Source organism: Ranitomeya variabilis, chromosome 5, assembly GCF_051348905.1.
Source record: "Ranitomeya variabilis isolate aRanVar5 chromosome 5, aRanVar5.hap1, whole genome shotgun sequence".
NCBI classification, from domain to species: Eukaryota; Metazoa; Chordata; class Amphibia; order Anura; family Dendrobatidae; genus Ranitomeya; species Ranitomeya variabilis.
This window is the reverse complement of record NC_135236.1, coordinates 197,110,051-197,138,007: the sequence shown is the minus strand read 5'-3', so window position 1 is coordinate 197,138,007 and position 27,957 is coordinate 197,110,051. Positions and strand designations below refer to the sequence as shown.

The 27,957-nt window shown below is 41.4% G+C and overlaps 1 protein-coding gene across 5 annotated transcripts in view; it reads right to left on the bottom strand.

Annotated features, from left to right (window-relative positions):
• Window positions 1-27,957, bottom strand: part of FBN1 (fibrillin 1) — a 408,947-nt gene that overhangs the window by 185,327 nt on the left and 195,663 nt on the right. For all 5 annotated transcript variants that reach the window (XM_077263717.1, XM_077263719.1, XM_077263721.1 and 2 more), the window contains 5 exons: window positions 24,055-24,252; window positions 19,721-19,846; window positions 4,965-5,090; window positions 4,694-4,852; window positions 2,548-2,733 (listed from right to left, as the gene is read on the bottom strand). In XM_077263717.1, the coding sequence (XP_077119832.1) occupies window positions 2,548-2,733; window positions 4,694-4,852; window positions 4,965-5,090; window positions 19,721-19,846; window positions 24,055-24,252 (795 nt within the window). The remainder of the gene's footprint in view (window positions 1-2,547; window positions 2,734-4,693; window positions 4,853-4,964; window positions 5,091-19,720; window positions 19,847-24,054; window positions 24,253-27,957) is intronic.

Genomic DNA, 27,957 nt, shown 5'->3' with positions numbered 1-27,957 from the left:
AGACATTATTACTATACATGGGAGGGACTCGGAACATTATTACTATATATGGGGGAACTCAGGGGTCATTATTACTATACATGGGAGGGACTCAGGGGACATTATTACTATACAAGGGAGGGACTCAGAACATTATTACTATATATGGGGGGACTCAGGGGTCATTATTACTATACATGGGAGGGACTCAGGGGTCATTATTACTATACATGGGAGGGACTCAGGGGACGTTATTACTATACATGGGAGGGACTCAGGGGATGTTATTACTATATATGGAAGGGACTCAGGGGACATTAATACTATACATTGGGGGACTCAGGGGATGTTATTTCTATACATGGGAGGGACTCAGAGGACATTCTTACTATACTTGGGAGGGCCTCAAGGGACATTGTTACTATACATGGGAGAGACTCAGGGGACATTGTTACTATACACGGGAGGAACTCAGGGGACATTATTACTATACATGGGATGGATTCTGGGGACATTATTACTATACATGGGAGGGACTCAGGAGACCTTGTTACTATACATGGTAGGGACTCAGGGGACATTATTACTATACATGGGAGTGACTCAGCGAACATTATTACTATACATGGGAGGGACTCAGGGGACATTATTAGTATACATGGGGGCCTTAAGGGATGTTATTACTATACATGGGAATGACTCAGCGGAGATTATTATTATACATGGGGAAACTCAGGGGACATTATTACTGTACATAGGTGACTCAGGGGATGTTATTACTATACATGGGAGGGAGTCAAGACATTGTTACTATACATGGGAGTGACTCAGCGGACATTATTATTATACATGGGAGGGACTCAGCGGACATTATTAGTATACATGGGGGCCTCAAGGGATGTTATTACTATACATGAGAGGGACTCAGAAGACACTGTTACTATACATGGGGGACTCAGGGAACATTGTTACTATACATGGTAGGGAATTAGGGACATTAATACTATTAATGGGAGGGACTCAGGAGACATTATTAATATACATGGGGGTACTCAAGGGACATTATTATTATACATGGGATCGACTCAAGGGATATTATTACTACACATGAGAGAGACTCAGGGGACACTGTTACTATACATAGAGGGGCTCAGGGGACATTATTACTATATATGGTAGGGACTCAGGGGACATTATTGCTATACATGGGAGGGACCCAGAGGACATTTTTACTATACATGGGAAGGACTCAAGGGACATTATTACTATACATGGGAGGGACTCAGGGGACATTATTACTGTACTTGAAGGTATTCGGGGGACATGTTTAAATGTTAAGTGGGCACTTAAGAAGCATTACAATCATAGGGGAATTCAGGGTATTTTCATCATCAAAGGTACATATGGGGGTCATGCTTACCTTCTAGGTGCAAAATATGGGCACTATTTACTATTTTCACAGAGGATTCATATTTTTGGGGGGATTTTATCATCTAAGGGGCACAAAGGAGGCATTTTAATATGTAAGGGATGCATTGGTGGGCATTATTATATGGGGCACTAAGAGAAGTACTGTCTTTATGCCACACAGCAGGTCCACTTACAGGGACAAATATGGCAGCATGTGGGTGACAGTAGGATGAGGCATTAGTGCAGGCTGGGGATGGTGCTGAAAATGTGAAAAGTCAAATGTGCTATGAACTCTGCAGTCGAGTCATGGCTGCAAGAAGTTCATGGTGGTATGGGACATATGGAAAACATGGGAAAAGTATATGACTCCATCAGAAAAACATCACCTGAGTGCCACTAACTATAACTGTACTGTAATCTCTTAATATGGTTAGCAACACTGGTATCTTCCACCATATGGTCACTATATGGTGGTAATATTAGTGTTGGTCTTTGTATAGAGATTTGTTTTCAGTAACACCATGGTCATCTGCTGAGGTTCCCTATACCCACATTTAGGATGTACCATCGTAGTTGTAAATATGGTAACTTGTGTAGGGGTCCACTCAGATGTGATTCACTCTTCCCTGTGCTGAACCTCTAGCTATGCCTCTGCTTGGGGGTCTTCACCCTGAAACACTCATAACTGTTTAAAGGGGGTGCAGTGCTCCTCCTTGTTATCTGATTCTGTATCTAACATTGGAAATGTATGCATTTCAATGGGACTACAATGCATTTGAGCATGAATGTTATACACTTCTAAGGATTGGGGCAGTAGAGGAAACATCTGTGTATACTGTATACTTGTAGTGCATTATTTTTGTGACCCATTGTTGGTAAATATGGCTCCTTTTTCTGCTCTGCTTTTTGAATGTTGTGTCCTTTTGCTGTGTTTTGTTTTTATACTGTATATACTGTATGTATCACCAGGGTGAATGAGTGACTAAACACTTATTACCATATGGTTAAAACTCTGTACCTTTACTAACAGTAGGAAGAACAACACTTACACTATCTAGTTTAACCTATTTAAACACTGGGAAATAAAGTGCAAGAAGACTCAGAAGAGATGAACATTTAAAGAAAAATCAGAAACTATATCATTATTCCTCAATTTACCAGGAGCTGCAGGTGTTGGGCGAATATATCCTGGGACTGGTGGTTGTGGGAAAACAGGAGGATATACTGGTGGCCGCACCTCGGGACCTATAGGAGGAGGATACCCTGGTCCCACAGGAATAACTGGTCCGGGTTCTGGCACACCAGGTCGAACCCAAGACATTGTGCACAGCTTACGATATTCGTCTAAAAGAAAACAAAATACACTTACTAGCTAAAACTAAAGAAAAAAATTATGAGAGAGAATTCGCAGTATATTCCTAACTATACCAGAAATTCCGAAACATTTGATGTACAACACCAAATTATACTCCTTAAAGGGGTATTCGTTTACTCAGCAAATCAAAACCCAAACAATCCTGCTCCGGATTAATCTGACCAATATAAATACACAATCCAGCCTCCAAGGGAGCCTCCAGCTTCCTCCAAGGGAAGGGAAGACATATCATCCAGGGAGGCCACATTTATCATGGGCACCACTAAGTAGGCTTATACTTGGGTACTGCCCTTGTGAGGGCGGGAGTTTTTTGCAGAGGGCACGACAGGGAAATTAGGCCCCGAATTCTCCCCCCCCATCCTTCTCCTTTCTACATCTTGGTCTCACATATCCAGGTCCTGCACGGAACCTTGGAGAGCCAGGAGATAACAATTGGGTGAGACTGTATCATTTTATTAAGCGCACTGGTAATCATGAGCACTTTATTTTTTTGACTGTCAATGGTTTTATGTATACATATTAAATGTTAAGTTTTACTTAGTTTAGGAGCTGGCTATGCTGGATTGTGTTAAAGGGGTATTCCCATCTGCAGGATCCTATCCCAATATGTAGTATGTATATTAATAATAATATTAGCAAATAACTCCAATTAGAAATGTAGTATAGTTCTTTTTGATTCACTATGTCTCTTTCCTCATGTGCAGGCATTGCAGGACCTTAGATTTCCATGGTTACAGCCACTGGCATAGCGACAATTAGTTAGCTAGTTGCTAGTGGTCGTAACCATAGATACACCTAAGGTCCTGCAATGCCTGTACATGAAGAAAGAGACATAGCGAATCAGAAAAACTATACTACATTTCTAATTGGAGGTATTTGCTAATATTATTATTAGTTCACCTACTAGATATTGGGATAGGATCTTGGAGATGGGAACACCCCTTTAAATTTAAAGCCATGTGTAACTTTAAAATGCTTATACAAAAGACAGAAGAACATTACAGTGTGCGCTACATTTTTAGCACCTATTGAATCTTTCTAATGTTGAGCTGCCAATGGTGGGCAGACCATGAGTTATGGGGGCACAGTGCTGAACAGTCCCACCCCCTTTCCCTGAAACAGCCCACATATCCCAACATCTGCTGTAGGTGAATGGCAGAAGTCGGAGCCCACTCCATCCTGGGTGAGTGTAGGCTATTTTCATACCGGACACTTGCCGGTAACTGCTTTGATTAGAGCCAGCTCTCATCGCAGTATTTTAACCTCTGCACCAAACATGTGCATTACCCTGTTAAACAACATGTACCCAATGACTATCCCTTGTTGGCTAAATCATGTATGTTAGGTCTTGCTGTTGGGCCAATGGCAGTGCCAGTCACCATACCGATTACTGCTCAAAGTGCCCTATTTAAATCTTACCTAGGTTTATAAGACTTTAGCCAACTGTAAGGTTTTGCTACTTACTTTTCTGCAACATTCTTGATTGCTTTTCCTGATACTTGACTTGTCTTGTCTATTCCTGTGCTTAAATCTGAATCTAAAATTACACTTGAACTTGACCCTGGACTATAAAAACCTTCTCTTGCATGCCGATTTTTTACTGGACTGATCCCCGGCTATCCTCTTGAAATATAATCCTGCCTGCTGATTTGGTCCTTGGCTATGCCCCATTGGTGTTCCTTCCTGGCTATACAGTTATCCCTCTGCCAATGAGCTCCACCTCCCAAAGCCTCCTCCATTGGTGCAGTCTAGGGGCCTTTGCAGATTCCTGGATGAAGTTGAAATCATGAATACTGAAGCACACTCTGGATCCTGCTGAGTGAAGTCACTAATTCTAAGAATGCATATGTAAACCCCGGTAAATGTTTCCAGATCTACACGAGCAGTCCAGTATCACAGATGCATTACTAGAACTGAAAGAACTCATACCTGTTCCTCGAAAAGGACATATTTCAGGTGCTCCTCCTGCTCCTGAAGACCAGCACCTTCCAGTATCACAGCAACACTGTGGCTTTGGTAGGAGCTGAGGGAGTTGATTGATACAGCGCCCATTAGTTACAGATGTGAAGCAATACCCGGGACGAGTATCTGCCATTAAGAGAAAACATGTATTACCGTTGTGAGTACAGAACAGGATATACTAATAAAACCATACAGTAAAGACAACCATGAACACAGATTATTATATTATGATGCTCACCTATACATCTTGATCCATCTGGTGATGTGAAGAATCCTGGGGGACAATGACAGAAGTAGCTGCCCACAGTGTTAGCACATTCACCTGACTCACAGATCCCAGGTATAGTACTGCATTCATCAATATCTTAAAATAAAAGAGTAAAGTTTTTGCATTGATTTCCAATGTTTTTTTTTTTTTAAACAAACATATCACAATTCATACTGGCTAAATATATGCTAAAGGAACATTCATTGGCCACAATTCTAACTAATAAAAGTCTACCCTACCTATGCATTGTGTACATATAATCAAAGTGATGCCCAAATGTGATATCAGCCTAGTCTTAAGGCCACGTCACACATAGCGATTTACCAACGATCACGACCAGCGATACGACCTGGCCGTGATCGTTGGTAAGTCGCTGTGTGGTCGCTGGGGAGCTGTCACACAGACAGCTCTCTCCAGCGACCAACGATCAGGGGAACGACTTCGGCATCGTTGAAACTGTCTTCAACGATGCCGAAGTCCCCCTGCAGCACCCGGGTAACCAGGGTAAACATCGGGTTACTAAGCGCAGGGCCGCGCTTAGTAACCCGATGTTTACCCTGGTTACCAAAAAAAACAAACAGTACATACTCACCATCTGATGTCCGTCAGGTCCCTTGCCGTCTGCTTCCTGCTCTGACTGAGTGCCGCCGTACAGTGAGAGCAGAGCGCAGCGGTGACGTCACCGCTGTGATCTGCTTTCACTTTCACTTTGCGGCGCTCAGTCAGTGTGGGAAGCAGACGGCAAGGGACCTGACGGACATCAGATGGTGAGTATGTAGTGTTTGTTTTTTTTACATTTACGCTGGTAACCAGGGTAAACATCGGGTTACTAAGCGCGGCCCTGCGCTTAGTAACCCGATGTTTACCCTGGTTACCAGTGAAGACATCGCTGGATCGGTGTCACACACACCGATTCAGCGATGTCAGCGGGACCTCAACGACCAAAAAACGGCCCAGGCCGTTCTGACACGACCAGCGATCTCACAGCAGGGGCCGGGTCGCTTGTACGTGTCACACATAGCGAGATCGCTACTGAGGTCGCTGTTGCATCACAAAACTAGTGACTCAGCAGCGATCTCGCTAGCGATCTCGCTATGTGTGACGGGGCCTTAAATCTCCTGCTGGATGTGCAATCAATATATATATTCATTTTCAGGCTTTGCACAAAACTACAGTCGACACTTAAATGTTGCAATTCCTGCATGAAAGAAAATCCTTGACGAAGCCCAGAGGTACTCAAATAATTCCAAGTGAAAGGTGTTAGATTTTTAGTAATCTGGGCAAAACTCAGTAGTAATTCCAGTAGTTTAACAGTAGCGAATGTCCCAGCGACTCCCCTAACTCTGCATTAGCACTGAGCACTAAAAGAGGCCTTAGGGAACATTAGTGGTTTAAGAAAACACATCCATGGTTTGCGAAATAATGCAGCATATGTATTCATTTTGAACGTCCCTGGCTGATGCTTTTCTCTGTTGAAAGCTCTCACGATCATGGCTGGTTAAATGGGATTGGTAGGAAATTCCACAGGCAGTGTTTTGGCTGAATGTAAACTAAACATCACTAACCTATGTACAGTAAAAGTCATTGGATCTGATATCCATGATGCCCAACAGGTGCTGGACTGTCTAACATTTCAGATTAGCGAAATTCAGAGAGCAATCCTATGACTAAGGCTGGAAACAGACTAGCGTATGGCGAGCTGGAGCCGAGTGTCAGTGCTCTAATCCTATCGTATGAGAGAATCGCAGCACAGGTGTGGAGGAGACGGAGAAAGTAATTTCTCCATCTCCTCCGTGGCCTGACTCGGCGTATATCGGAATGCAGTGGGATGATATCAGAGTGCAGTCTGATGTCTCACTCACACCCATAGACTTGCATGGTACGAGTGAGCCGAGCCTCGGTGCCAATCGCAGCATGCTAGGATTGTTCTCTCTCTCTATATATATATGGATCAATGGATCAATGGAATTCTATGGGTTAGTGAGCACACGGACGTGTCACATGGATGTGTGAATGGAGCCTAAGTCATCTGCAGGTGAGATGCTTAATTTTATGCTACGTCTTCAGTGTATTATAGGCAGATAGCGGATTTATAATAGGTGTATTCCATGGGTCAGGGAAGAATGAGGAGGCAATCTCACTGGCACCCGGCTATAGTATGTGAGACATTGGAATCTTCTCCCCTGATCAGTCCTTTCAAATGAAACGCGTAGGGAGCGCAATGAACAGGTCACCGAAGGGCTGAATAGAAGGACACCAAAGGTTTGGTTTTAAAGGGCCTTCCTCATGCAGTAATTGGTGAGACTGTTCTATTTTTATTCTTTTGCTAGTGATAATGCAAATGGTTTCTCTATGTGACTGATATATGTTTCTTAATTTAGTGACCGGGCCAAATTATTGAAATCTGACCAGTGTCCCTTTATGGGGTAATAACTCTGAAACGCTTCAGCAAACACTGTAATTTATGATAATGGTAAATTTAGGTTGATATGTTTTGTTTATTTATAAAAAAATATCAGAAATTTGACAAAAATGTAACAAAAATTGCAATTTTCACATTTCAAATGATTATCCCTTTAATCCATTTAGTCATATCACAGAAAAAAACATTAATAAATAACAGTTCTCACTTTACATCAGCACCATTTGTAAAATGTTATTCTATTTTGTTAGATTTCTAGAAGGTTTAAAATTGTAGCAGTAATTTTTCATTTACAAAATGTATATTTCTGAAGGACCTATCCAGGTTTGAAGTGACTTTAGGGGTCCTATATATTGGAAAAGCCTCAAAAGTGATACTATTTTTAAAACAGCACCCCCGGCATATTGAAAACTGCTTTCAGGTAGTTTATTAACCCTTCAGGTGCTGTTCAGGAATGAATGAAGAGTGACATGACAGGAAGGAAAAAGTGTATTTTTACCACCTAAATTTCGCTATCTTCTGAACAGGCCTCTATAGGCGGCAGACTCTAAAGGTACCCCATTAAGTGATGCTGCAGCGATATAGACAACGAGCCGATCGCTGCAGCGTCGCTGTTTAGGTCGCTAGGAGACGTCAGACACCGGCAACAGCAGAACGATGCAGGAGCGATCCAGTGACGTACTTATCGTTCTCGCTGGTTGTTCGCTCCAGTTCGCTCCATGAAGAAACATTGCTGGCATCGTTGCTTTTGCTGTCAAACACGACGATACACGCCGATCTGACGACCAAATAAAGTTCTGGTCTTCTAGCTCCGTCCAGCGATATCACAGCGGGATCGCTGCTGCGTGTCAAACACACTGTCCAGGACGCTGCAACGTCACGGATCGTTGTCGTTCTCGTTGGAAAGTTGTTTAGTGTGAAGGTACCTTAAGGCCACTATTTGGCCAGATATGGACGGTGCAACCACTGATCGTGGCTGATGCAGCAAGTTGTCCGCTATAGTGTACAGCCGACAGCTGCTGGATTGTCACCTGTATGGGGAGGCTAGTCTTTTATATCTCAGGTCAGTAAAAAGACGTATTGGCAGTCATTAAGGGGTTAAACTAGTCACCAATATGAGATTATACCTGAGAAAATGATATCAATAGCAGGGGTCTGCGTTAAATCATAAAATAATATTGAGACATTGAGACATTCACCCCTCTCTGTGTGCTGAATCAGAGGTACATGTCACTAGTGAACAGGTGAGCCTGGGAACATTCCAACTAGACTCGCATGTTGTCTCTGCAACTATGCAGCACCTTATCTGGGATGCATAATAGTTCTTTATACTGAATGTATAAATATTATGGAATATTACGAGGTCTTGAATGGGAACCAAATATATGGCAGATACCCATACCTATCACAATAACTGGACGAGTGTGCCTTATGAGGGAAATATAAGACCAATGATCATATCTCCTGCACCTAGTGCTAATTTCAGCACATTTACCCTAGGCTGGAACCGAGAAATCTCCATAAATAAAATACATCTTCTAGACATTCAGTATAGAATATGGTTTGATAGACAGGCGCAGCACTATAGTTACCCCCTTATCAGGAGGGATTTTGTGGCTCCAACAGGAGGTTAAAGGTATAAATAAGCACTTGATCTATCATATTATATGTTTGTTTGTCGTAGCACCTGCACTTTGGATTGCGCAACCCATTTTTTTTTTATACTTTAATATTTAATAATAAAAGTTAACTTTTATCCCAATCGCTATATCTCACCCACATTAGATGGCCATCTGGTTCCATAGAAATTGAAGATTTAGGTGACTTTAAAGGGGTATTCCCATCTCCAAGATCCTATCCCAATATGTAGCAAGTAATAGGAATAACATTAGCAAATACCTTCAATTAGAAATGTCCCTGGTTACGAACCCTCAGATAGTGAAAGTTAGATAGCTGTTAGTGATTGTAACCATGGATATCTAAACTACTGCAATGCCCTGCACATGGGGTATCCGACATAGCGAATCAGATCAGAAGAACTATACTACATTTCTAATTGGAGGTATTTGTTAATATTATTATTATTACACTTTTATTACTACTGATTACTACTTATATTATTACTACATATTGGGATAGGATCTTGGAGGCGGGAATACCCTTTTAATTTAATATGTATGAGGAATAAAGGAAGGTGCCTTACTACAATTTACTAGGCTCCAAAAATCCCTGCCAACCAAATGTTATTGCCAGTAAAAGCTCCGTCTGACTGTACTATTGCATTTTAGACATTGAAATAACAGTAGTGAGATCGTATGTAAAAATAAAATCAGATAATACTAAAAACAATGTGGCCCAAAGCACGAGTGCAAAGCAAATGATAATTGTTGTTGTAATGGTTATAACAAAGTCTTGGACATATGTAAATTAGCATACAAATCCATGACCTCTCCAAAATACATGTATTGTAAAACAATGAGTAGAATTGAGATTCAGAATATTGTAAATTGTTAGTGTCTAAGACGTGTGGTCACCAGTGGGCACCAACTATCTGAAACCACCATCAATACGCTCAGTGCACGGCTGTGTATTGCCAGGGAAACATTTTCCCACAATTCCGCATTGTGGGAAATCCTGACCCCTTACATGTTTGTGGTTGGACTGGTGACCACTGGAAAAATATTTGTGAGAACCTCGGTTCTGGACGGTTTCATTTGGAATAAATGTTTAAATTCTCTTGATTGTGTCTAACCTCAAAATTGAAATGAAAGCCACATGTGTCACGGAGATGCGGTCCACAATGCAGAAATGGAGTCTGCTCTACAGTTTACCCTCCCGATTACACCTCCAATAACGGCCGTGGTGAAAGGCCTGTAGTTTGCTCAGCACAGCATCCACAGTATAGTCTAGATTTACTAATCTGTGAAGGCAACATTACATATTACTACAAATGGCCGACTGGTAAACCACTGCTATCTGTACCCTATAATTGAGGTCAGGCAAAGCATCTTGGTTGAGGTGGCAGATAAACCTTGAGTATATTCTGATGCCCGTATTTTCAAGCGACTTGGTAAATGTCAGACATGTTTACGTCTCATGTATCTTACCGCCTTTCTGCCATGGCCAATTTTAGACTCTGCACTTTTGTTTTTTCCTCCTCTTCTTTCAAAAGCAATAATATTTTGAATCTTCCACATCCGTATGAGGGCGTGATTTTTTGCGGCACAGATTGTAGCTTTGATTGACACCATTCATTTTTATCACATAATGTACTGAAAAGCTGGAAAAGTATTCCAAGTGTGGTGAAATTGGAAAAAATAAATGATTACACCAATACCAAACTTATATACCGTAGTTCTTCTTTTTTAGGAGTAAAAAATATGTTCATAAATTTGGAAAAAAAACTTGTCTTCTGTTAGCATTTTCTAATATTCCTAACTTTATTAGTTCTCTGGCAATGGACAGTATGTAGACATAATGTAAATCTCAAAATCTTTGTGCTACCATGAAGACTGGGGTTTATAGGAGGACAAAGATGATATCCATGGGGGCATTTTGCAAGCTCCCAGCTGCCATGTCAACATTTTGGCACCATATAACCGTGTCGTGGGATGGGGTGGATGGGTTTTATAGTAGCACCAAGATGGTAGCCATGGGAGCCTGCCGCAAGCCACTAGGTGAAATAGCAATTGGCACCCCAGGATTGCTTATGAGAGGGCCGATCAGTGTTCTTTTTGGCTTGCTAGTCATTGCAATGTTAATCACGGACGGAGGACGAATGCAATCTGTGTGTTGTCCGTGATTTTCACGGAGGCCGGGGTCACACTAGCATGGAATACGGACGAGTGCTATGCGAGAAAACATCGCATAGCACTTGGACCAGTGATAATCTATGGGGCAGCTCACATCACCGAGTGAAATTGCAGCATGCTGCGATTGTACACGTATATCGGCCGAGTCTTGCCATTGCAAGTCTATGGGTGCAAGAAAAAATCAGACACCACACGGACCATCAGTGTGACTTGCGAGAAATACGCACACATTTTCCTCATTACAGCCCATTGAGCCATTAAATTCAATGGGGAAAATCAAATAGAAATGTAAAGCCATACGCCTGACATATGGATGTGAGATACATATATGAGAGAAAATCACATCATCGCATTACAAACGCATTACACACAGATGACCATACGGAGAACTCTCAGCAGGGAGACTCAGACTGATTTTCCATATGTTTAGTGTGACCCTGGCCTAACCCATACACTTGTATTGGTAGTTTTCATCCATGGTGCCGGACACTTTGCATAAACAAAAAACACTGAGATGTGAATAGCAGCATAAAATTTTAAGGGGAAGTGTTCTATCCGTGAAAAACACAGATAGATGCACAGATACATGCAGCACAGACGTCTGAATGAGGCCCAACTACCTTAAAAAAAAAAAACGGAACCCAGAAAAAAATGTTGTAATTAGATTTTTGTCACTTTTTAACCTCATCTGAACTTTTCTCCATTTCTCAGTACATATTTGGAAAAATGAATTATGCCATTTAAAACTTCAATTCATTCAGCAAAAAAAAACATGTCGTCGGAAACAAAAAAGTTATTGCTCTTCGAAAAATGGGACAAAAAACAAAAGCACGAAATGAAAATGTACTGTGAATCACAGGTCTTCTATTTAGCCTCTGTGTTTTTTCCTCATATTAAATAGACTTTGTTTCCTTTGGTGCTGAAGAGGTTAACAACTCTTTGTATGCTGGTTAGAGACATGCAGCTCCATCTCATAGCTGCTCACGACCTGTTCATTTTCTCTCGCTATAAAACCTGGCTAGACCTTCTCATCCCTACCTGTGAAAGTTTTACTTCCTGGTTTGCTGGAGTTGGAGTTCGTAGTTGCTGCTGGAGATTGCTGTTTGCTGTTTTTGGGTAAATATTTTCTCCATTATCCTATTCCCATTTGGTTTGTACCTTCCTATCCTTTCCTTTATTCCCCTCTACACTTGGTGAGTGTTTTTGTATGTAAGTTGCTTGGTGTTATCCCTAGATGTCTTACGTGTATGTACGTACTGTATATATATATATATATATATATACACTAGCTGTACTACCCGGCTTCGCCCGGATTAATGACTGCTGTTAGCAAAATAGAATGTGTTAACAAAAATTTATTCTGCACGCAAAAACCACAAAACAAATAGATAGAAATGTAATTATTAAAAGGCAAAAACTAAGCTAATAGAAGCATTTCACAACATATATTAGCTTTGTTATACTGAGAATGTCTTTGTTGCCTATATTAACCAATCAGAGCTCAGATTAATTAACTGTAGCAAAATAGAAGCTGAGCTGTGATTGGTTGCTATTGGCAGCCTGATAAATCCCCAGCCAACAGGAAGCCCACCCCCTGGCAGTATATATTAGCTCACACATACACATAATAGACAGGTCATGTGACTGACAGCTGCCGTATTTCCTATATGGTACATTTGTTGCTCTTGTAGTTTGTCAGCTTATTAAATCAGATTTTTATTTTTTGAAGGATAATACCAGACTTGTGTGTGTTTTAGGGCGAGTGTCAAGTTGTGTGTGTTGAGTTGCGTGTGGCGACATGCATGTAGCGACTTTTGTGAGATGAGTTTTGTGTGGTGACATGCGTGTAGCAACATTTTGTGTGTCGAGTTGCATGTGACAGGTTAGTGTAGCAAGTTGTGTGCAGCAAGATTTGTGCATGGCGAGTTTTGCGCGTGGCGAGTTTTATGTGTGGTGCGTTTTGAGTATGTGCAAGTTTTGTGTGAGGCAACTTTAGCATGTGTTGCAACTTTTGTACATGTGGCAATTTTTCTGTGTGTGCAAGTTTTGCATGAGGTGAGTTTTCCATGAGGTGAGTTTTGCACGTGTGGCGAGTTTTGCGTGAGCCTAGTTTTGCATATGGCGAGTTTTGCATGTAGCGAGTTTTGCGCGTGGCGAGTTTTGAGTGGTGACTTTTGTGTTTCGACTTTTATGTGGCGAGGTTGGTGTGTGTGTGGTGAAATGTGTGCTGAGGGTCGTATATGTGTTCAAGCACGTGGTAGTGTGTGGCGCATTTTGTGTTTGTGTTCATATCCCCGTGTGTGGTGAGTATCCCATGTCGGGGCCCCACCTTAGCAACTGTACAGTATATACTCTTTGGCGCCATCGCTCTCATTCTTTAAGTCCCCATTGTTCACATCTGGCAGCTGTCAATTTTCCTCCAACACTTTTCCCTTCACTTTTTCCCCATTATGTAGATAGGGGCAAAATTGTTTGGTGAATTGGAACGCGCGGGGTTAAAATTTCACCTCACAACATAGCCTATGACGCTCTCGGGGTCCAGACGTGTGACTGTGCAAAATTTTGTGGCTGTAGCTGCGACGGTGCAGATGCCTATCCCGGACATACACACATACATACATACACACATTCAGCTTTATATATTAGATATACCTGTATGTAATCTCCTGTATATAGTATATACCTGTGTGTCATCTCACCTATATATAGTATATATCTGTGTGTCATCTCCTCCTGTATATAGTATATACCTGTATGTCATCTCCTCCTATACATAGCATATACCTGTATGTCATCTCCTCCTGTATATACTATATACCTGTAGGTAATCTGCTCCTGTATATAGTATATACCTGTGTGTCATCTCCTCCTGTATATAGTATATACCTGTATGTCATCTCCTCCTGTATGTAGTATGTACATGTATGTCATCTCCTCCTCTATATAGTATATACCTGTGTGTCATCTCTCCTGTATATAGTATATATCTGTGTGTCATCTCCTCCTGTATATAGTATATACCTGTGTGTCATCTCCCCTGTAAATAGTATATACCTGTGTGTCATCTCCTCCTGTATATAGTATATATCTGTATGTCATCTCCTCCTGTATTAGCCCTCGTTCACACGTTATTTGGTCAGTATTTTTACCACAGTATTTGTAAGCTAAATTGGCAGCCTGATAAATCCCCAGCCAACAGTAAGCCCACCCCCTGGCAGTATATATTAGCTCACACATACACATAATAGACTGGTCATGTGACTGACAGCTGCCGGATTCCTATATGGTACATTTGTTGCTCTTGTAGTTTGTCTGCTTATTAATCAGATTTTTATTTTTGAAGGATAATACCAGACTTATGTGTGTTTTAGGGCGAGTTCCGTGTGTCAAGTTGTGTGTGTTGAGTTGCGTGTGGCGACATGCATGTAGCGACTTTTGTGAGATGAGTTTTGTGTGGCGACATGCGTGTAGCAACTTTTTGTGTGTCGAGTTGCATGTGACAGGTTAGTGTAGCAAGTTGTGTGCAGCAAGTTTTGCGCTTGGCGAGTTTTGCGCGTGGCGAGTTTTATGTGTGGTGCCTTTTGAGTATGTGCAAGTTTTGTGTGAGGCAACTTTTGCATGTGTTGCAACTTTTGTGCATGTGGCAATTTTTCTGCGTGTGCAAGTTTTGCGTGTGGCGAGTTTTCCATGAGGTGAGTTTTGCACGTGTGGCGAGTTTTGCATGTGGAGAGTTTTGCGCGTGGCGAGTTTTGAGCGGCGACTTTTGTGTTTCGACTTTTATGTGGCGAGGTTGGTGTATGTGTGGTGAAATGTGTGCTGAGGGTGATATATGTGTTCGAGCACGTGGTAGTGTGTGGCGCATTTTGTGTGTGTGTTCATATCCCCGTGGTAGTGTGGTGATTATCCCATGTCGGGGCCCCACCTTAGCAACTGTACAGTATATACTCTTTGGCGCCATCGCTCTCATTCTTTAAGTCCCCCTTGTTCACATCTGGCAGCTGTTAATTTGCCTCCAACACTTTTCCTTTCATTTTTTCCCCATTATGTAGATAGGGGCAAAATTGTTTGGTGAATTGGAACGCGCGGGGTTAAAATTTCACCTCACAACATAGCCTATGACGCTCTTGGGGTCCAGACGTGTGACTGTGCAAAATGTTGTGGCTGTAGCTGCGACGGTTCAGATGCCAATCCCGGACATATACACACACACATACATACATACATACACACATACACACATTCAGCTTTATATATTATATATATATATATATATATATATATATATATATATATATATATATATATATATATACATGGGGGGAGGGAACAGCTTAGGACATTAACGGAGCACAATAAGGTTTGAGACTCGGGCCTCTCTACCTTTCAGAGTACACCTGGGACGGGGATAGTTAGTGTCCCAGTTTCAGGGACAGTTTGAGGCCCCACTTCCTTACCGAAGAGCTTTCAAAAGATTTGTGGAGCTCCTGAATCTGTCCAACACCATGAACATGAAATTCACATCGGTCTTGGGGGGCTCTTCTTTAGAATTTTTAGATGTTAAATTATGGATAGAGCAGGGGGTAATCAATATACAGGTCTATCAGAAACCGTCCTCTACAAACTGTCTGTTATATTTCAATAGCGCTCATCCTTATTATACCAAACAGTCAATTTTTGAGATTAAAAAGAATCAATAGCAACCCCAGTGGTGTTAAAAGACAATTGCCAGACTTATAAAAGATTTACTAGTAGGGGTTATCCTAGTTCCATTTTGGATGCAGCATTGGTCAGGGCAAATAATGACACACAGGATAATTCATCGCATCTCTGCTTCAGAAAAATGGCCGCTGCGATCTCCATCTGCACACGCGCGGCATCCCGCGGCCATTTTCCTGAAGCCCCGGGCAGCAGAGCGCTCCATCTGCGCACGCGCGGCCACAGGAAGATGGCCGCCCCCACCGATCACCAGGGGAATAGCGCAGATCGCGCTCTTTTCCCTCCCCTGTGCAGTGGATTCTGGACTTGGGCATGCGCAAACCACTGCGCCACCAACGGAAAAATAAGCAAGATCTGGGGGAAGACACCACGCCCATCTGACCAGACCAGCCTGATTGACAGGCGAAAACGGCTACTTTGGTAACGTATTTCGGCAGCATAGGTGGGGAATCGGGGTCCACAAAATACACTATTGTAATGCACAGCTCAGGCCCTATTTAACAGTATTTTTATCTCATACGGAAAAAACGGGGTGACAGGTTCCCTTTAAGAAAGAAAGGTTTGTGTTTTGTTTTAAGTACGGCCCTATGGACGATTATATCCGTTCTGTCATAAGAAAAAACTGGCATATTTTGGAAAGGGATGCTGAGTTGTTAGATGTAGTTGACAGAGGCCCTTTGATTGCTTGTCGCCGTGGTACAAAGTTGAGAGATGTTCAGGTGCATAACTGTATGAAAAGTGAAAAAAAATGACTGGTTTAAAGCAGGTGTCCCCAAAGGAAATTTTAAGTGTGGACATTGCTCTTTTTGTTCCCTCCACATCACAGGACATACAATCAAGGTTGGATCCGTTTTGCATCAGGTACGAGATTTTATCTCCTGCAAAACCAAATATGTTGTATATTTGGTATTCTGCCCATGCAAATTCTTTTATGTTGGTAAAACAATTTGGCCTTTAGTTGTTCGGTTCAGGGAACATTTTAACTATTTACTCAGGTAAAGGAGTTCCACGTTTGATTGACCATATGAGAGAATTTCATGGAGGGAATCCAGAAGCATTACGGTTTGCGGGCTTTAGAGACGGTCACTTAATCGCCCCAGGGAGGAGATCTTCATAAGCTTCTTCTCAGAAGAGAAGCAAGGTGGATTCTGCGCACGTGCGCATTGGAAGCAACAGGATTCAATGACAGAATCGATATGTCCGTGTTTCTGTGACAACTTCATGGTATATCCTATTTTTTGCTCATGTCTGTATTGTTCATTTTTAAATAGTATGTTGTTATCATTTGTATGTTTTGTGTCACTCTGGTAGGTGGTAATTGGTGTTAGCCAGCAATGTGAAGACGTCAGGGATGGGAGGGACCTTGCCTGTTCCAAGTATATGGACCTCGTCCATGCATCACATGTGAATGAGGATTGTCTCTGGGGTTCTGGCCATCATGCCTGTCCCATACCTACTATGAGAAACATGAGCTAAGTACTCCTTGTAATGACTTATTAACTTACTCCTGATGAACCCCAGTGGAGGGGAAATGCGTTGAGTGTGTGAACATTGGAGTATATGATACAATATATCATCTGCCATTATCAGCAGACTTTTTCTTAATTGGGGAACAGACATTGTGATTTGAAGCCAATTGTATTGTAAGGGCTGTGATTTTGGCGCATATATTGTGTTGAAAGTATTGTATCACATAGATATACCTTGATTGTACAGGGTGTCTTTTTGAATTTTTCATACATATTTTTTGGAATAGAGAGTGGTGGTCGCATCCATTATAGAAGATATTAAAATGACATGATTTTGAATATTTATCCATCTATTAAATATGTAAAAACTGATGTGATTTTTAGTATTAAGATAAGATAATTCTCTCTCTATTATTCTTTGCTCCTTTCCTCAATCTAACCCTAATACATACATAAATAATTATTTCCTTATTAAGATTTATATGTCTATATTCCCTGAAGAAAGTAGTGGATTATTATCATCTATTTTCATATAATAGCTTTTTTTCGCATTTTAGGGTGTACATTTTTGTAGGTTCATCAGATATAGATTTAGGCATCTACATAGTAACCTTTGGTCACTTTAATCTTCTATAACCGGAGTAAATATAGATTGTATAAAACGACCTTAATCCTTCTTTATCTATCTTTTTCACTCTTTATGCATCTTTTTCACTCCCCTGCCACCGATAGAGACATTTAGGGCAGACAGGGAGAGCCGCCGACGAGTGGGGGCGCCAGTGCGCAGGATATAGGGTGCCAACCTCCGCTGTGAGGCAGGGTGAGACAGGTTGTATATATAAGGTCAAGCACCTCCCTCTGGGTGCCTCTATATATCTTAGATTTTTATGCATTGGTGTTGGTTTATACTCACTTGTTGTATTTATATTTTTTAGTTATTTAAATAATAAAAGTTGAAGTTTTAAATTTACATGTTAGAGCTCGGCGGTGATTATATGGACCTCGTCACTTCCTCACGCTTTTAGGACCCGTAGAAGCGCATTTACGCGAAACGGCTGTCGTCCGTTGTATTCTACACATTTCTCCCCTGCTGAAGATGTTTTCATTGTTTCAATAAAGCACAGATTTTACAGGATGGTGAGTGCCATCCTCATCTTTTTTCTTTGTTATGGACTTTTGGCAATGTCGCTTTCTTGGATAAGCAACCCGTAAGTCCAGGCACATGCCTACGGCGTTCATGGTCCCGGGCAGACTAGCTTGTGTGGTGCAGAGGTGCGGATCGCTTGTTTCTGCATGTGGACTGTGAACTCTCTGCCATGGTCATAAGGCTTAACACTAAGTTATTTAATATTCGTGCACAAACTGTCACCAGATTGCACAATACAAGCTGCATGCATTATTACAGCGAACATCTATTTGACCTGATGCGACTAGTACACTTACTCTGCCGTAAAATCCTCAAATTCAAATGAGCATTTTATTATAAGGCAGGGAAGCAAAAAAAGTTTATATAGCAATTTTTTATGGATTTTCAAAGTAAGTACATCCGTCTCAACATGTTTCTACTGAAAAATCTGGCGAAAAAAATGCAAAAAAAATTGCAAAATATCAATTAAACCATAACATACAGTATATTGTGGTGGCTTTATGAGGGTCTGCACACCTTCGTAAAACCAAAATATATGTTAAAGTTCAATTTATTTTTTTCAATCTTCACATAACAATGGCATCTACTTGGTATAATCCTTGCTAACGCGGTCTTGTAGATACTTCTGAATTTTGTCATAATAATTGTGATAATTGTTTCTTGTGTTAAGGTGCTAATCCTGCAAGAAATAATAGGAGACTCTCTGAGCAGATGTCAGATTTTTACAGCAGTCATCCGTTGGGTCCCTTTGGTCAGTCCACAATACAGTATAAATGTCAGAAGACAGTAGGGGCCTCTCCTGGCAAAGAGTCTTGTACATGTTTCCAGAAACCCCTCCTAGGATCACATCATGTAAGAAGGGAACACGGACCCACGAAACACACCGTGAGGACATATGACACTGTAATCTCCAAGCAGCTGCACTTTTCCATCCCAGCCCTGTGAAATGAATCCTCTGAAGACCGAGCCTCACTCAGTTTTCTTTGTATCATAATCCAGATTACAAGTGTGCTGTTCAACATGTGCAAATAGCTTGGGTTAAGGAAATTAAATATGAAGCAGACAAAAGCCCAGTAATCATAAATAATGATGCAGGAAACTGATTAAAATGTTTTAGGATTTCTGGATTAGTTATACTGATGAGCTTGGAAACATCTTACCTTCACATTTTTGTGTTATTTCATTAAACTTGTGTCCAGCTGGGCATTTGCACTCGAAAGATCCCACAGTATTTATGCAATTTCCTCCTTGACACATCCCAGGGATTGCTTGGCATTCATCCACATCTGCCCCAAGGAAGGAGAACAACAAAAAACACAAAAGGTTGAAACCATCCAATAGTATGATCTGTTACACGCACCTAATTATTCTTAAAGTCACGCAGTGACAATTAATGCTTTGTAAAGAGCACTTCTAGTTTTGGAGATTAAGGAACAAGGAACAGGGTATTCCATTAAGAATTTAATAATATTTGGGTCCATTAAGTGGTGTAATAATCACTACAAATAAATCTAGACGAGTCCAGAGCTTTGTTTGCTCATGTACAGAGGCACCATGGAGATCTAACAGACACCTCTGTAAATTACATATACATAGAAGTAGATTGTTTACTAGCCTGAATCAACAGGCTTAAGGCCCCGTCACACTTAGCGACGCTAAAGCGATCCCGACAACGATACGACCTGTCAGGGATCGTTGCTGCGTCGCTATGTGGTCGCTGGTGAGATGTCAAACAGTGAGATCTTCCCAATGACGCAGCAGCGATGCGGCAACCTGTAGCGACCTGTACAACGATGTCGTTGGTCGTTGTGACCCTGTCACATGGCAGCTATTATGACGATTCAGACCTCGATGAGGGACGTCCTGTGTGACGTTGTAGTCACACAGGCGTGCATTTGCACTGCCTTTTCCGCGCCCATTCAGTTCCGATTGGTGGTCGCTACTGCGTTCTGATTGGTGGCGGCCTTGCCTTATGAGGCGACACATGTCGCCTTCTGTTGAAGGCATGACCGCCAATCAGAACGCAGTAGCGACCACCAATCGGAGCGGAGGGGTGCGGAAAAGGCAACGCAAATGCACGCCTATGTGTCGGTGTCTGAGTCGTCAACGAGGTCGTTGGTAAGGTGTCAAACACAGCGATGTGTGCTACCCAGCGGGACCTCAACGATCAAAAAAAGGTCCAGGCCATTCCGACACGACCAGCGATCTCACAGCAGGGGCCTGGTCGCTGCTACGTGTCACACATAGCGAGATCGCTACTGAGGTCGCTGTTGCGTCACAAAACTTGTGACTCAGCAGCGATCTCGCTAGCGACCTCGCTTAGTGTGACGGGGGCTTTACTGCCCCTCCATGTGCACAGAACAATCATTAACATGATTGTTCTGTGTGCATAGATGTCATTGTACCTGGCTGCACATCTCCTGTTTACACAGGGTAATGAAATGATTGATGACAACAATGATCTGTAAACAAGCTTAAAATTACTTTCACCTGTCAAATTAGCATTTTGGGTTGAAAATGTTCCTGTGCTGAGATAATATTATAAATGTGTCCCTGCCGTGTGCTGTGTCATGTCTGTGTCTGACCGTACAGGGACAAGATCTGATCATACCACAGCTCCTGGGCAGGAAAGGAAGCAAAAGAGTATACAGACAGGACAGCAGCAGATCACAGCTGATTGCTTAAAAACAAGGCAGGGAAACGTTTTACTTCATGGAAAAAAATCATCTATGATCCCATGCTGTCCTGTCTGTATACTCTCTTTTGCGCCCTGCCCAGGAGCTGTGTTATGATCAGACCATGTCCCTGTACGGTGAGACACAGCCATTACACAGTACACAGCAGGGAAACATTTATAAGATTATCTCGGCACAGGAACATTTTTTTTACACATCCAATTGTGGAACTTATTTTTATTCCAAGATCTATTTAAATGTATTTTGTTCGTGAGAAAACCTCTTTAATAGTAATGTAAACAATCTGTCTGCATTTTCATATGTACAGAACTATCGTTAAAACGATTGTTCTGTGCTCATGGAATGCCTTTATTTTCCGCAATACATGATCTTATTTACAAAGGATGTGCTGCCAAGAACAATGATTTTTTAAACAAGCTTAGAAATAATTGTACTCGATGAATGAGCGATTCTCCTGTTTTGACTATTTGGAAACGAGTGTTCCTAGGAAAGCTCGTGCTCAATAACGGTGCAATGTAAATGCAGCCTTTGTCTCTCACCTTTTAGATACATTTTGGTATAATGTGACTATTTTAGGAGCAATATCGCTATCCCCCAAATCGAAAGCAAGCAGTATTAAAGTTAATCTGTCACTACAAAATGTATTGCTTATCTCTTAGACCTGATGAGACTGTTGAAGTTACCTAGTAAATCCAAGTCAGAATGACTGTTTAAGCCACTTTGAACATTTTCCTAGATAATATTAAAGTGAGGTAGAGCCTGACTCATTTTAGAATGCTAAGTTTAAATACCAGAATCATACAACTATTCTGACATGGGTTTTCAAAGGAAGTACACTAGCCTCATCGGGTCCAAGGGATCTATTTATTGGTGTATGCAGTTTGTATTGTGTTATGTGTTCTCAGAACTGTTTTAACATACTGCAGGGTAAAGGGCACAGTATTACCTACCTAATTTGCCCAAGACTATCTCCAAACGTCACAAATGTATATTTGTGTATACCTTATTAGGAAGAAATTGGTATATTCATGGATGCTTTAATTTCAGGAGGATCTACAGCAGATCTGGTATGCGTGGGCTGCAGGGAAGATTTGGCAATTGTACTTTTTTATGCTGTTTTTGGATATAGCAGTTTCCTGACAGCTGACTACACAACAACTGTAAGAGCTCTCACTTGTACATAGGCATGGAGCATTTGTAAGTTTCCCCTCAGGATTTTCCCCATGGCAAAAAGGTTAGTTACTATTAGGCCAGAGTCACACTTCCGAGTTCAATGCGAGAAACTCGCGCGAGTCTCTAGCATCAATACTCGTCACTGCCGCCAGCAATTGGGACCGGAGCGTGCGGCTGCATGTATTTCTATTCAGCCGCACGCTCCGGCCCCGAGTGTTGGCGGCAGTGCCGGGACTTCATGCGAGTTTCTCGCATCATACTCGCAAGTGTGACCCCGGCCTTACTGTAATAAATGGTTTGAGTTTAAATTTAATGAAAGAGATTGCTAATTAGCAAGTTTCATGCAGTTCCTATATGGTTACATGCACAATCATGGCCTTATATCTCACTAAGTAAAGCGCTGGCTCAAGAGTTGACTTGTAAACAGAAATAACCTTAGGTCTTTTCTCTTTGTAGTACTTAAAGGGAACCTGTCACCTGAATTTGGCGGGACCAGTTTTGGGTCATATGGGCGGGGTTTTCGGGTGTTTGATTCACCCTTTCCTTACCCGCTGGCTGCGTGCTGGCCGCAATATTGGATTGAAGTTCATTCTCTGTCCTCCGGAGTACACGCCGGCGCAAGACAATATTGCCTTGCGCTGGCATGTACTCCGGAGGACAGAGAATGAACTTCAATCCAATATTGCGGCCAGCATGCAGCCAGCGGGTAAGGAAACTGTGAATCAAACACCCGAAAACCCCGCCCATATGACCCAAAACTGGTCCCGCCAAATTCAGGTGACAGGTTCCCTTTAATTGAATGACTTACTTATGGCACATCTAATGGCGTAATAAAACTGCGTCACACAAACTTCCCAGTAAAGAGACTCTACGTTCTGTATCCTCAGATCACAAACTAGATAGTCTGGGCTGAATTGTACTTTATTCTGCTTTTTTGATGCATTTCATTTTTTATGTACCTAAGTGAAAAACTTACATTATAACTTTAGAAAATTCCCCCACGGTGCTGGAAAGTTAGATTACTCAACAATTTGGTATATGACTGCCTCTGTTAACTTTCTTTAGCTTCCTGCCAGACATCCAGACAATAAAAGAATTTATACAGCTGGAAGCAGACCGAAAGCCAAAAACTGTGTCAGAGCTCTCTATCAGGAGGCATGGTCAGGAATAAGTGAGGAACATCTGGCGACTGCACACTCCAGCAGAATAAAATGTCAGAGACATAGGTGGATAAGCAACTTTTCACAAGTCAAACCAAACAATCTGTCAACTGTTTAATGAGGGGACTATAATAATTCTGCATGTATTCCATTATATTTATGCTTTATTTGAAATATAACTTCTCTATCTGAGGTCATGTTAAATTATCTTCTTTTCTGATGGAATGAGGGAGTTCTTGGCAGGGAGAAATTCATTAAGGCTTTGGCTCGTCTGTCTGACCTGAGCTGCTAATGCCCCCCTTTTACATCACACAGTCACCCAGTCATGAGGTAATGCATTTGACAATGATTTTCCATTCTTCACGCACAGGCTGGGGTATGAAACAAGGCATGCTGTCCAAAGCCCTGTAATTCTATCAACATTAAGACATTAGCAGTTTCAACTTCTCTGTGTATTGTGCATACCTTGACACGCTCCTGTTCGGATGTTTGGAATAAATCCACGACGACAGGGATGTGGTTGGGCCGGGCACATCTCACAAGGGTGGCCCCATGCTCTGCCTACTGTAGCGCAGCACAGCGTCTTCGTGCACACTATACCTGTCAACTGTCCTTGGCACATTTGGTTGCTCACAATAGAGAAGCAAGGTCCTGTCCTGTAATCTTGAAACAGAAAAAAACGGTACTTCAGAAACAGGCCCTTGATAATAATACACTATATGCAAAATTACTTTTCTTATTGAAAGGACTGTCTACACATAGATGTGCTTTAAAGCATTATTCTTATATGAGAAAATTGGTAACATTAGCAATAAAATAAACAATTTTGCAATTGGCTTACTATTTCAGTTTGCTGTCGTTCTCCTGCTATGAGAGCTTTTATCTTAAAGCTCATTGGCATGGAGATTGACCACCAAAGCCTGTATGCGCAGTAGCTGCATTCCAGGCTGAGGAGTTAACTCATGTGATACCAGTCAGCTTTCTCCAGCCAACTGATTTCTATAAAACAAATAGTTGCTCACTTCCTCTAGACTTCTGATGTTATTAGTCCTGCAAAATAACAAGCCCCGCTTCTTCCCCTTTGCAGTTTCCATACCAGTTCTAGACTGCAGTGACCCAAACATAACCCTCCGTTGTGCCTTCATACCCACACTTCTGCTTCCTAACAAATAAAACAAGTACACAAACTGATGGGTGAAGGTCGGTCACAGCTTTATTACTATTTTTGCTTTAAAATAAGAAAGGCACTTAAATTTCTTAAACCGCGTTCATCGCCAAATGCCCTGTTGTATAATCAAAGGCAAGTCAGCCGACGAGCGTAACGTAACCACGTGTCCTTTCTTAAAGTTAATGCCGCTGTGACTTGCAAATCTAGAAAAATAAGACATGCATTAACAATGATATAATGGAAATCAACCAGGGGAGGGAGGGTGAGACAAGCACCTTTGGGACCCGACAGGGGGAAGAGGAGAAAGGCTCGCTGTCTGTTTTTTATACTAGGAAGGGGCTGTACTAGCCCCCTCCAATTTTGAATGGCCCACCAATGCTATAAAAACCACTTAATACAAGGGTGGGTGGGAAGGAACCAGGGCACACCATTAAACCACAGGGGAGGGGCACCGCAGTCAGAGGCACCTTCCTTATTTAGCAAGGTGTCTGCCATTCACTGTTCACTTATGCCATGTCTGTTCAAAGGCAGATATATTTATATGCAAATATATAAGCTTAAGAGCTGAGTATGTCACAGTAGCATGATATGATCAAAAGAAAAAAGCCACTTGTAAGTAGAATAAAAATTTTGCAAAAAGAAGCTCTGATCTTGTGGCACTTTATTATTGTGGGCTGTTAGCTTGCACACTTTGCATTTTCCAAAGAATGAAGAGAAGGCAAGATTGTTTTTATCCACACATAAGAAGTCTCGTGAGCTAAAGAGTAACCTGTTTGGAGTTGTGGAACACTGGAAAGTGGGCTCACTTTCTATCTGGATCATCTGAGCTAAGTTCCAAGACTGCAAATCCTGCTACTATAAATCTTGTTTTGTATTTGGAGTGTGACCAACTCTGTTTGCAATAGTTGCTGCGACTTGGAAATATCGTTCAAGTGACTTTTCTTGGACTATTTTTTAAATACATTTTGTCTGTTTTATTCCTTATGGCCCAAATAAATGTTCATGTGCATGGGTGTTGGGAAAGATAGTTGTGGAACAATATCTAATCTGTATAAGCAGCCTAAGCCTTCAATGTCTACACCAGATTTTGTAGCAAAATATATGTTGGCTTTGAAATTTACAATTCCAACACATGTAAACATAAAAAAAAAATCTGACATTAAATGGATTGTTAAATCACTTTAAGACGACTAACAGTGGAGCTTCAAAGTTTGTGAACACTTTAGAATTTTCCATATAATTTTTACCTGAAGCTACCTCAGATTTTCACAGAAGTCCTAAAATTAGATTAAGAAGGTTAACAAAAAAAAAAAAAAAGTAAAATACTTTGTCACTACTCATATTGGAAAAAGATCCAATATCACATATCTATAAGTGTAAAATGTATGGGAACCTTGCGAAGTAGCAGATATAATTTGAAGGTGAAATAAGAGTTTTCAATCAATAGCATGACAATCAGTGGGATCTATCAGTCTGATCTTCACAAAACATTTTTATGGAAGGGTATCGTGGCACTAATATTTGTAGGGACCTCAGAAGAAGAGTTGTTGATGGTCATCAGGCTGGAAAAAGTTAGAAAATCATGTCTAAAGAATTTTGACTTCAACAATTCACAGTCAGAAGATTGTTTCCACATAGAGTAAATTCAATTATTACCCACGTATATTACTCTGTGGGAGCTCACAGTAGAACCCAAGGCAAGCTCTAAAGCAACTAAAGGTCTTTCTCACATTAGCTAATGTTCATGAGTTCCCCATCAAGAGGACACAGAACAACAATGGTGTGCAGGCAAGGATTACAAGGAGAAAGCCAATGCTCCCCAAAAAGAACTTTGCTGACCATCTGTATTTTGCTAAAGATTATCTGGAAGATTCACATGGCTAATGGAACAATTGTTTGTTAACCAATGAGACCAAAATAGAGCTCTTAGGCTAGGGTCACATTGCGTTATGTGACCGCGTTTAACGGACTACGTTACACCGCGGCATAACGCGGTGTTAACGTAGTCCGTTAACGCCGCCATAGCCTGTAATAGTGAGCGCGTCGCTAGCGCCCGCCCACATTGGGCGGGCGCTAGCGATGTCGCGTCATTTGAGTGACGGACCTCGGACGCTGCTTGCAGCGTCCGCGGCGCGCCCGAGGTCCGTTCCTCGCTAGTGCAGATCGGGGATCTGCGCTAGCGGGGACGCCGAACGCGGACCCTAGGGAAGCATTGCGTTAGCGCAACCCGCTAGCGCTATGCGCTTAACGGATTGCCCTAACGCAATGTGACCTTAGCCTTAGAAGTGTTATATTTAGAGATCGAAAAACACTTAATTACAGGATAAAATCTCATACTATTTGTGAAACACGGTGACGATACATAGTTTGTCCATGAGCTATATCTTAAGAGGACATGGGTCAAGCAACAAGACAACAACCCAAAGCACACAAGTCTACAAAAGATCAATTAAAAAAGAATAATGTTCAAGCTGATTCTGAGACTGTTTTTCGTGACATATTGTACTTCATGTTAATGGTAAAATTTCTTCGATATAATTTGCGTTTGTTTATGAAAAAAATGGAAATTTGACAAAAAATGTGAAAATGTTGCAATTTTCAAACTTTTAATTTTTGTACCCTTAAATCAGAGAGATATGTCACACAAAATAGTTAATAAATAACATTTCCCACATGTCTATTTTACATCAGCACAATTTTGGAAACAATTTTTTTTTTTGTTAGGACGTTAATAGGGTTAAAATTTGACCAGCGATTTCTCATTTTTCCAGCAAAATTTACAAAACCATTTTTTTAAGGACCACATCACATTTGAAGTGACTTTGGGGGGTTAATATAACAGAAAATACCCAAAAATGACACCATTCTAGAAACTGCACCCCTCAACATGCACAAAACCACATTCAACAAGTTTATTAACTCTTCAGGTGCTTCACGAGAACTAAAGCAATGTTGAAGGAAAAAAATTAACATTTCACTTTTTTCACAAAAAATTGACTTTGGAACCATTTTTTTATTTTCACAAGGGTATCAGGCGAAAATGGACCACAAAATTTGCTGTGCAATTTCTCCTGTTTGGGCACATGGCAGGGCTCAGAAAGGAGGGAGCACCATTTGACTTTTTGAATGCAAAATTGGCTGGAATCAATGGTGGTGCCATGTCGCGTTTGGAAACCCCCTAATGTACATAAACAGTGGAA